This window comes from Dermacentor albipictus, chromosome 8 (assembly GCF_038994185.2).
Source record: "Dermacentor albipictus isolate Rhodes 1998 colony chromosome 8, USDA_Dalb.pri_finalv2, whole genome shotgun sequence".
Classification (NCBI taxonomy): Eukaryota; Metazoa; Arthropoda; class Arachnida; order Ixodida; family Ixodidae; genus Dermacentor; species Dermacentor albipictus.
The window spans coordinates 52805464-52817517 of record NC_091828.1 but is presented as its reverse complement, the minus strand read 5'-3'; the positions used below and the strand labels follow the sequence as shown (position 1 = coordinate 52817517).

Here is a 12054-nt window from a genome sequence, read left to right as displayed (position 1 = left end):
AGCATCCACCAGGCGCTAACATGCATAATCAATCTCCTGAGTGGCCTGCGTGTTCACTAGAGCTATTGCCGTGGAGCAGCCATTTGCCTTTGGGTCAGCAAGATCAAGGCAATGTATGTGAGACACAAGCTGATGTTGCATCTGGCAAGCCCGATTCAAAAGAAAACAAATGAGGGAACATCTGAGGAATTTGCAAAATTCAGTGGTGGCCAGCAACAAAGGAAATTGTGTACCAAGCGCTTGTGGAAAACGCAGACAACCGTGAATCCTTGTTCATCAACTTTGTTTATTCAGTGTAAACGATGGTGGGAGAGAGAACGGTCACTGAAAGCGAGAAATGACTGACTGTACTAGACCATAGACAAGACCTAGAGAAACTAAAAGAGGAATGCAATGTCAAGACATTTCATGAACTAGCTTTGGACGCAGAGAATGGAATATAGATACTTCTTGACCAAGTGAAGAACTACACGAGAAGGAAGCCACACTGGTCAGAGGGAACGATTAGGCACAGCATTGTTCTTTGGAACCTCTCCGCGAAAGCACACAAGTATTTGCAATCTGAGGAATTGGTCAGGCCGCCTTGCAGGAAGACACTGCAGAAATAAATAGCCGCAGTTTCTGAAGTTGATTTCACTCAACTGGTTTACTGCTGCCTTGAAACTGAAATCCAAACACTTTGGTTGCCACAATACAAGATGTGCTTGCTGATAAAATGAGAATTCTGCAGAAGCTAGGGTACCACAAACAGAGGGATGCTTTCATCGATGATGTTGACATGGGATCGGAGCTTGAACATCTTACTCCAAATTTGGAGACAGAAACCTTGGCAAATTCTATCTTGTGCTTCCTGCTCTGTGACCTCCATTGTAAGCACAGAATTTATGTGGGATACTTCACAAAGGGGTGCACAGGATAGCAGCTTAAAGAGGTGATCGGTCACGTCATACAGAAGACAACTAGTGTCAGATTTGACATTGTCCGTGCTATAAACGACAACCACTGAATCAATGTCAGAGCCATGCAGATCTTGTGCCAAGGCGACACAAACATAATCACTTGGCACCAGGCAGGCTCTTCAAACGGCATCTTCCTTTCTTTTGACCAGAATCGCTTAAGAATATATTATCCCAGTTTTCGGTTAAATACATCAGTGGAACAAAAAAATCTCATCCAAGTATTTCAAGAAGCTGCACAACGTGCAACGAAACTCTACAGTAAAGCCAATTATATTCTTGACGTGCGAGTACCTTTACCTGTCGAACATTAAAAAAAATGAATGTATGATTGGTAGTTCAGCTGTTTGGCATTGCAGCAACTGCAGCACTCAAGGACCAAGTAGGCCACACGTCTGTCTTGGGATTTGCATTAGCAGGGCCTACGATAAAGTTCATGGAGGCTATGCAGAAATGGTTCGTGCTAATGGATGTGGGCAATTGTCAGCAGCATATTCACTGCAACAACGAAGATGCTCGTCATTTTGCCGACATTGACAATTCTAGGCTTCATTGACTGGAAGATGTTCTCATCTCTGACATCGAGAACTTGAAGAATGCCAGCAAACCTGAACATTTCTTAAAGGGCCCCTCACCAGGCTTCATAGCAAATTTCGATTATGCACTGGAAGTTATGTGTCCTCTAGGGAGCGTTCTGCTGCAAAATTTTGCAGGTCTGCTCATTATTAGTAGAGATAGAAATGTTTCAGTGCCGTGAACCCATGATTTCAGCAGGTGGGCTCCACTGCATATTGAGACTCTCTCTCCGCTCGCCCTGTCTAGCCTCCGCAAGCGAAATTCCTTCCCTGCGTTTTCGCATGCCGGACCTCAAGCATCACGTGACACATACGTCACGGGCCCCGCCTTCAGTTTTTATTTTGGCAATGAGCACTTCTGTTGGCGGCGTTGCACGCAAGCTGTTATCGTTTCGTGCAGCGCATGAGTTTGTGCACTGTGCACAAGGACACATGACTAGCGGTATAATTCAGTGCTTCACGAATACTTAGGCAGAATGAGTGGATCGCAAGGCGTGATCATGCGCTGGAACACAGTAGAAAATGGCATAGTTTCAGTACCTGCGCACATGACCGCACCACCGTGGGAACAGGCAGACGAACCGGAAGTACATTTCTCTTGCTTCAGTGCGAAGTAAAGCAAAAAACACGGAAACATTCCGTTTGTGTTTTTTATTATTTTATAAACTTCAATTTGTCAATTCAAGCAACAGATCACACAAATAACAGATGGTGCCTTCAATAATTCTCAAAGTCACGCGTCGCCACGAGTTACGTCACACTGCAGACACGACTACGTAGGTGCAGGGACGGGAGTATATCATCCTCCGGCTTGGAGCGCGGCGGCCGCGAGAAGGAATAACGGTGTTCGGTTTGAAATTTAGATCTGTCCGCGGCACATGGCAATGAAAAACTTTGCAGACACGATTGTTATCACGCACTGTATGCTCTGCGCTTGTCAACTCAAAATGGTCAGACCTGGTGAGGGACCCTTTAAGCAAGAAAATTTATCTCACTGATTTTTCCGACAAAATCAAAAGTTGCCTGCATCCATCATCTACTTACAGCGAAAAGAGTTTCCAGTTCATCCTGACTCAGAAAATGTCCAGTGACCCGATCGAGGCAATGTTTGGCTTTCTGCACCGCAATGCCGGGGACAATGACAGACTGGACATAAAGAGTGCAGCACGTGTCCTGGAAAAGATGCTGAAGACCAGAATCGAGGCAGCTTCAAGTGAAAGCAATGTTAAGAGCTTGGCCACGTTCTCATCGCAGCATCTTCTTCTTATTCAACAGGAATTGCATGTGCGACAAGCACCTTTCATGAGGTCCTGAACACGGCAGCGCAGGGGTTAAAAAACTGCCTTTCAGTGCAGCCATTTGTCTCCACCCCTCAGATCGCCAGTGTGGCCATGATTGGCAGATACATCGTGTGTGCGGCGGGTGAGCACATTCCCTGTGCAGGCCGTATAGCGTTCCTACGACGAGCAAAAAGCAGCACTCCTAAGCACTGGTCCATCGCTCATCGAGACTGTGGTGGCCTGTTTTATCGATCTCGGAAACTGCTGAATCTGCTCATAGGTCTTTGGAGATTTGTGGAATGTGTGCTTCCTCATTGGAGGTGCATCGCAAAGCCCCTTGAACTTTATGCACACAGGATTGGGCAAGAGCCCATGAGCCCACTAGTGTTGAGCTGTGGAAACACGGACACTGACCACCGCAAAGAGCTGTTGCTGCTGCTAAGTTCCAGGAAGTATCAGGCCGTTCTTTTTAAATTTTGCTCAAAGAGTGACTGACAGGAAGGCTGCCGCTAAGCTGCTTGAAAGGAAACCCCTGTCACGAAAAGTTCTCGGGTTATAGTAAAAATTTCTGCAAGGAAATGATTGTCGCAATCTTCTCATGCATCCCTGAAGCATAATTAATGAGTAATGGAAGCAAACCCTGCTGACTGCTGAAATACCTCTTCTCTACCTTTGCCTCCTCCTTTCCTTACTTCCTGCACACTTGTCACATCGATGAAGCGCAATACTTCAAACAGCCGAGGCAAGGTGTGTTTATCATGTTCTGCAGCAAAGGTGAAGTGGACGAATTGATGAACAGCGACGAGCTGGATGCCTGCTGGATGTAGTCATTGGACAGTGGTGTGGAGACTTTTGATGAATCATAGTCGTCATTGTCGAACAGTAACGAGCAGGGAGGTTTGAGGAGACACCTGCTTGAGTATCGTGTCAGCATTCCTCATGTGCCTGGCTTCATTGCGGCTAAAGAAGAGAATGTCATCCATGAGCTTGATGACTCCTGTTAGTCCGATCAGGATTTCGGACTTGCACTTTCCGCAGTATTTTGGGGTTGATGTTATGCCGATCAAATGGGAGTCTTGTGAAGCGCAAGATGCCCAGTTGGCAACATGAATGTCGTCAGCTCTAGGCATGGCGGGGAGAGAGGAATGTTGGTGGGAGCCTGAATATGCATTCTCTTCAAACAACTGTTGCCTCACCTAGCTGTTAACATGCCCTTTTCTTTCCCTGCGCCAGTACATACTTCAGTATGTTCCATTTACATAACAAAATTTCTTCGTTCTTGAATCAAATGTCTTGTTTGGTTCTTTTTCAAGTTTTTTGTGTTAATTCATAGCAGTGCCTTAACACAAAATAACGTAACAGTACTGAGAGCGTGTCCCATTCATGTTCAGTCAGAAAGAAAGGTATTTAATGTGTAAGATTCAAAAAATATACTTGCTAAGGTGTGCCTCACAGTCTTCTTGGCAATGGTCAACTTAAGGAGCCTGCCAGCCCTGAGCTGCGGTCACCGTGGTTGCAGCAACCAAAACTTCAGACCGGCTCAGCAATGCTAAAGCTGATCGAAAAAAAAAAAGGAATCAGCAGGAATTTTGAGCATACCTTTCTTCACCATTCATTTTTTTAACACTAACTAATCCTGACAAAATTTTATCTTTTTGAAAACTGCCAAATTAATGTAATGCTCAAAACATCAAAACTCATTGCACGACAGTGTCGAAAGATGGCCAAATGGTTATAAAAATGCTAGAAACAAGTTGCATCAATGGAAACCATAAATGTTCTGTTATGTCCGAATACAAAAAAAATTAAAGTAGCACGTCATATCATTCACATTAGAATATTTCTAATAGCTTCAAAGAAAAATTTTGTGACGAAGCAGGCGTGTGCTCTACGTCGCGCCTCCAGTGCATGTTACAAGCATAAAGCAACCGCCTGCACAACGTGTAGCCAGATGCACCGCTGCACCAACACAATGTTCCCAACAGCATCACTCCGGCTCCAGCAGTACAGTTGCGAGCACGACTACGGGGCGATCTGCTCGCATTTTGTGTTGGCAAACCTCTAATGGCAAAACAAGCGACGTCCAAGGCATAATTTTGTTTAGAGGAGGCATTGGTCAGTGCTACACAGATACCGAGGCTGGCACAAGTGGATCACAGAGCATGACCACATGCTGGAACAGGCTAGAAAATTATATATAATGTTTCATTGTGTTTACTTGCAACTGAACGATGTGGGAATAAGCAGACAAAACAGAAATACAGTCGAACCTACTTATAACAATATTGATTCAAGTGCCACAAAAAATCCATTGTTATAACCGGGTTCCACGAAAAAAGAGGAATGGCGTAGCGGTTCCGAGAAAAGTATAATGGCGCGAAGGTCAGTTCTCCCCGCCACCATCCTCCATCTGCCTTCTGATTGTGTTGACTCGATCAACTGTTTAACTCTGCTTCCTGCACGCTTCGATCACATGTTGTTAAGAAGCCGCGACTGTCGGCGTTCAAGAACGGCACTGGTATAACAGCTGCAAAGAAGAGTCGTGGGCGGCAAATGACATACGAGCTCCACCGAGGCATCCTTTTGGTGGCCCCAAGAGGCGCCTTTTAAAATATGCGAGAAGGCTGCTATGGCAACATCTCAGCTTGAGAAATCCAGAAGAAATGCTCGAGCGAGATCGCCACAAGCATCTCGCCACATACCTCCCCACTGGCTTGCTTGAAAAAAACGTATTTCCGTCAGCCTTGCTCGCTTTATGCGAAGTTTGCCGACACCCTTCTCCAAGACATTTAGGGCCCCATGTAGGGAAGCGGAAGGTCCCTCGCAAAAACAAGCTCATGAGGGACTGAATCATATGCAGGGCCTCCCGAGGGGACAATGTTGACACAGCCTGCCCTACTGTGTCATCGCTACGTTTGTGACGATTGTCTCATCGGTTAGAAGCACTTTGTTTCCAAATTTATAGCAGTCCGCTTTCTTTTCACCAGCAATGTTTTGCATTGCTGATGATCAGTGGGCTGATCCGCCATCTTCCGTTTCGGTGGCATGTCAAACTAAGCTGAGAAACAATGTGGCCAGGAATGACTTAGACACAATGAACAAAGAAAAGCACGAGCAAGTTAATCCATTAGCAGAATTGTGCAGAATGAGGGCCAGAGATGAAAGGCCCAACTGTTAGCGCTGAGCGAGCAATCTGGAAGCAGCGCCAGTGGTGCAGTCCAGTCATGTTTCCGAGGGTGGCGCAGCCCAGAGATATGGGCGCAGTCCGTTTGTGTTCGGAGGAGTGCAAGGGAGAGGGAAGAAATTCGGATGGAGCGGCAGTTGGGGTGCCGGGCGATCATGCAGCCGCTCGCATCTCACTTTTCCTTTTTTTTTTTTACAGGATTTCGCATTCCATTACCTTTCAGTATGGACGCGCAGCAGCCATACTTCATCGTTATAAATGATAATGCGTCATGAAGACATTGAAGTACCCAGGTTATTTCCCCATAGAAAACTTACAAAAATTTATGGTGCAGCTGCTTTTCGTTGTGATAACCGATATATTGTTGAAACCGGTATAGTTATAAAAAGGGTTCGACTGTACATCTCTCTTGCTGTGGTGCAAAGTAAAACAAACACAGCAGACATTCGGTTTGCATGTTATATTATTTCTCTAAACTTTAATTTGTCTCTTGAAACAACAAATTACACAAATAACACATGTTGCCTTGAATAATTCTTGTAGTGTCACATGTCACTATGAGCAACATCACAGCATACACATGTATGTAGGCGCTTTTGCTGATATAAGTCATCCCCTCATCTTGGAGCGCAGGCCTGTGAGGAAAAGAGCAAACGGTGTTTAGTTCGAAATTTTAGCTGTTTCCACGGTGTGTACTGATGTAATTTTAGCATCCTTGATTGTGAGTCCGCATTGTATGCGCTGTTCTTGTCAGCTCAAAATGGCCAGACCTCCAGGGGCCCTTTAATGCGAAAGTGGGGGAAAATCGGGTGGGGGAACAGGTGACTGGTAACTATGTCATGAACTCTATAATTAGAAGATGAGAGATGTGGCAAACTTCATGGAAATAAATTGCCTCTGAGTTATACCTTCTTCTGGAAGCGGAATGACAGGAAGTGGGCCTGAAAAGTCGTAATGGGGACACAAGAAATGAAATGGATTTCATACTTTGTGCCGACCCTAGCATAGTGCAAGTGTAGAATTGTGAGGTCGGCTAAATAGTAGTGATCATAGGTTAGAGAGGTCTACGATTGTTCTCAATTTGAAGAGAGAAAGACCAAATTAGTTGGGAGGGAGCAGGCCAGCCACCCTAGACACAGTCAGGGTAAAAGTAGATGACAAGACAGGGGTGATTGAAGATCACTGGGAGAGGCTGCTCATTGAACAGTGGCACATAATAAGTACCACATACCCAGTGACCCAACCTGGCATCAAAGAAGTTTGTTGAATAGCAGCACATGCCCATTGTTACATGCTGAGCGACCGAAGTTGGGCCGGCAGTTAGTTCTGAACCCAGTTCCCAGGGACAGCACAGCGACCAAATGCTCTACCCATTTGATCATAGACTACATACAAACACAAGTTGGCAGGAAAGAGGTTATGTGCGGTCATACATACATACGTGCAGACCTACTGCTAAGTGGGTAAAGTTCTTAAAGAATGCTGTTGCATTGAAAATGAACTCTGGACCAGCAATGTAATGTGTAGGGCAGGTAACCGACGGCCTATCAGGGTTACTGAATTGTTATCAATCGAACTGACGTGCAATCCTGGACAGCAGACAGGTAGAGTGAGGACATAGAAAATTTGCAAGTACGGGATGGTATTGTCACGTAGTAGTGACGGTGAGGAGAGCAGCAATACTAAAAATGAGGAAACTAGCATTTTATTGGGTGAACTAGTGCCCTCAAAACACATGTTATACTCAGAGAACATCGACAGTGACAAACACAGTCGGCGATTGTTGAAAATCTGATCAGCAGGTCAAGCACGTCGGCTTTTATAGATCAGTCGTCGAATGTTCCAGAGTAACCACTGGGACCCGCATGCCTTCCACAAAGTTCTACACCATTTGTGTCATGCATACATGCACTCAGCTTACGCAAGGTTCGGCGACAACAGACAGCGGATAGAAGCAGCGATAACATTTTAAAAACTTCCGATACATGTAAATGCGTCCTGCGCTGAGCGATAACACTTTGTAGATGGTAAAAGCGCTCACCCGTAAAAGATAAACGAGGTCATGTGTCAGTATCATCTGGCACAAGGCATGGGGTGACAGGAGATCCTACAGTTGACATTAAATAGGCTGATTGCAATGAGCTTAGGATGGTGCAATAACTTCTGATTAGTTGGACTACACCAATAGCTTTAAAATGCATGAGATGAAAAAGTGCCTCAAATAGGTTCTGCTGTCATAAGCCGTCCACAAAGAAGAGGTTGCCCTGCTTTCGAGCATTCAGTGTGGATTGTCCTTTGTAGCCCTTTAGGAATACTGAACTGGAAGGGTTATTTTCTGTTCCTTGGCTATGCTCCTGTATTTATTCTATTGTATTTTACCTCTTGTTCTTGATGCTGTAACAGGACTGCAATCGCCTCACTTATTTTCTGCAGGCCTCACAAATGCGATGAGCCTAGCTGAAAGCATCACTGCCGAAATGGCATGCCATGCCCCTTCAAAGATCGGTGGTCAGGTCGAGGTTGGCATGCAGTGCAGCTTGCCTCTGGCTGACAAGTGTGTTGGGTGCTCGTTCAAACCAGGGAGCGAGTCTAGGAGCGTACAGACTATGGAGGGTGTGGAGCAGTTAAGCTCCACCTCAGGTGGGCAATGACCGGCACTTTTCTTACATTTGCCTGCTTATACGAGTGTGGTAAATGGCCAAGCCTGCCTAGCTTGGCACGACTTGCTCAAGTGTGTGTGATGTTCTGTCGCTGAGGATAAATTAGCAGGTATTTTATTCTTGCCTGTGTAGTGATTGAGGCAAAATGCAAAAATTCTGCCCTACTGAGCACATTGAAGCACCTTAGATGGCAGAGCTTAATCCAGAGCCCTCTTGTCCTGGTCTTGTAGCCCTTACATTGGTCCACGATAATGTTACACCCAGTGAGTCTTTTAGTTATGTATAGATCGGTGTATGAGTGTAAAAACATGAATATAGATCAATGGAGAATGTAAGTTGTCCTCTCTGGATTTGATGTGAATAAAATTAAAACATAATGCAGTCAACTATAAAAAATACCTTGTTTCATCAATATGCTCATTCATTGAGGGAGGCGTATACTACTCGGGAACTGTAAGGATTCTTGTCCTGGGACAGGTTTTGGTCACAACATCCCAGAGCACATCATTGGTGATGACTAAGCGGGACTAGGCGTGCGCAACACTGCCCTCAGGCAATGAGCAGCATGCACTGGGCTCCTGAGTTGCACGCCAGCAATCGCTTCAGACAACCTGCACGCATCTTGAGATGGTTTTAGTCCTCTCCCGTCGATAGCAGCTTCAGGTTTTTTTTTCCATGTTTACAGCCTGCAGTGACCGATGAGACCTCTTTTATACTACCTGTTTGTGTCAGTGGATAGTTATTCCATCTCAGCACCCTTGTTACAACGTGTTATCCACCTGTGCTGATGCGAAGAGTGAAGCCTTCTCCCTACGAGGAATGAGACACTAGTGAGCAATTCAAATGCCTTTGCAATGAATTCAATCTGCTGTCATCAGGAGAACTCGTCCACGGTCTCACAAGAGAATTCCATCACGTCTCTTCAGTTTCACTGTCAACAGTGTAGCCATTTTACAACAAAGCTTCCAGTGAAAATCGACAGTTGCTCTCTACTTCCTATTCATGTAAACCACACAGCAGACTGCCATGATATTGCTTTGCACCTTCACCCATTTCATCACATTTTCAAATGCAGTTATAAAGTCAAGCCCTGGCACATTATTCTTGCACCTCCAGCAGAAATAACTCGTGTTTGAGGAAAGTTTGGAAAGTTGGCAGGTTTCCCACAATAATGACAAAAATGATGACGCTTTCTTCATTTTGACAACTAGAAACAAAAAAACTTTATTTTGTTTCACAGTATACTACATGGCAGACACAGGAAAATCGTGCTAGTTATTTTGCGACAACTGACCAAAGCGGAACCACTCCTTGGTAATTCAGGTGCATGCAGCTGCAGCGTAAAATTTTCAAAATGGTTTAGAATATGTTTATTGCCACGTTTGTGGAATTCGAATATGTTCTTTTTCACAACATAATAATCATACAATAACCGACCGATTTTTCTGGACACCCTATTTTCTGGGCCGGCCGGAATATTTTAACTCTGCAATATTATTGCCAATTTGCTCCATGTAGTTAAGTATAACAATAACTAAAATTTTGAATGTTTTGAACTGTTCTCGTTTAATTTTTCTTAATTTTTCTCACGATCGCAAGTTCGAAGCTACCGAAAATGCAAACAACATCGCTGTAATTTTGTTTTCCTGCAGGCTCAAAGCAGTATTGCACACATCTCACATGCCGATTCAGAGCTACCATTTCACGTGCAGCCTCAATAGGCACCGCTTGGTGCACTCTGCCACAAGCCTTTATGCTGTCATTGCTGTCGGCACTCGTCAGTTGCATATGGCCATGGGTACTCTAGGTATCGCCTCTCGTGTGCATAGTGGTTTTCTTCAGCTGCGTACTGTGATGCTAGGCTTAGCCACTTCAACAACCCATTGTCTTCCTTGGTTTCATCGCCTGTTGTTAAGAATGGTGCTGACACTGCCTTTGTGATCCACCGCCTTCCGACAAAGGCTTTGAAGCGAGGAAATCTTAGCATATTGACGATGGAAAAGATGGCTACAATTATCGTGAAAGTGCAAAGGGACTTTTCTTAATCGGACGTCGCAAAAGAATTAGAACTCTCGAAGCAGACAATATCAGACTACATAAACAACACGGTCAACATTTTGGAAGCCGCTGAGAAATCTTCTGGAACCCACATTGCCCACCCAAAACTTGAAGCTATTCTAATGTGACTGAAAGCCATGATCGCCATGCAAGTGCTGGTGTCCGGTGATGTTTTAAATCAAAAGGCAGAAACCGTTGCGCTTCAGATGAACATTGAGGATTTTCAACTTAGTGATGGCTAGGTCCAAAATGTGAAGGGGTCCTTCACCAGATGTGGCCATTTTGAGCCAAAAAGCGCCGTGTATACAATGTGTGCTAGCGATCGTGTCTGCTAAGTATTACATCGCTATGTGCCATGGAAAGAGCTGAAATTTCAAACCAAATGCGGTTTGCTCTTCTTCTTGCGAGCTTTGTGCTCCCAGCAGGAGAGTTGACATATTTCTCACAAGTGCGCCTACGTACATTGTACTGCTGTAACGTCACTCATAGTGACATGTGACTCTGTATGGTCTGTAGTGAATTAGTCAGAGAAAGGCGCTCAAGACAAAGAGAGGCCAGTGAGCGAGTTAGTGCGGACACTCAAGCAGGGTGGCTCCGATGAGGCACATGGGGTACTCAACTGCACTTAGGACGAAAAGCAGCCAGTGAACGAGAACAGAACATTGGGGGTGCTAGTAGGCACCTGTTTCACGCGCGTCTCAAAGAGTTGAGCAAACCCAAAACTGGTGCGGCTAGGACTAGGGTACACCTCTAGGCGGTCGACATGATGAAAGGGCTTTCCAAAGAAGGGATTGCTCCCGGTGGCCAAAAGCTTACGGTACGTACCTCATGTTGTATGTGTCATCTGCATTGAAGGAAATTAAGTCCATGGCCAGGGTATCAAGCAGCAACGAGGGCTGAAAAGGGGCCTGCAGTGACGACATGCTGAAACCAAGTCGGGTGGCAGTTATATGGAGGTGGGTTTGCACAAGGCTCACCCGACGAGCAATGGTCACGGAAGGGCATGACGCTCCTACACTCTGCAACACACAAAAGCACTTGGGCAGGGTTCATCGAGTCTGACATGGCACAGAGAAGGTTCCAGAGTCAGATCGCCAACAAGCACAGGTTCATTCAACCAAGATGCAGCACAGTGTGACAGTCACGGCACTCATGGGAAAAGGCTCACCGCAAGACCGATCGACTATGCGTGCCCGCTGCGCTAGGGCTAACTGCGAAGCGGCCAACCAAGTGCGAAAACTAAAGAATTGCGGGAGCAAAGGGCCTTGTAACCACCTCGTTGTGGGCCTGTGAGCATCTGTCGCGGAAATGAAACGCTCAGCTCGGGTGGAGAGGTGCCCG

The 12054-nt window shown here is 45.6% G+C and overlaps 1 protein-coding gene across 13 annotated transcripts in view; it reads left to right on the top strand.

The window, feature by feature from the left end:
• LOC139048781 (oocyte zinc finger protein XlCOF6-like) overlaps positions 1-12054 on the top strand; it is an 80047-nt gene that overhangs the window by 35583 nt on the left and 32410 nt on the right. For 11 of the 13 annotated variants that reach the window (XM_070523400.1, XM_070523394.1, XM_070523391.1 and 8 more), the window contains one exon: positions 8429-8635. The exons of the other annotated variants lie outside the window; for them this stretch is intronic. In XM_070523400.1, coding sequence (XP_070379501.1) covers positions 8443-8635 — 193 coding nt within the window. In that variant the 5' untranslated portion in view covers positions 8429-8442. The remainder of the gene's footprint in view (positions 1-8428; positions 8636-12054) is intronic. 13 annotated transcript variants of the gene reach the window in all.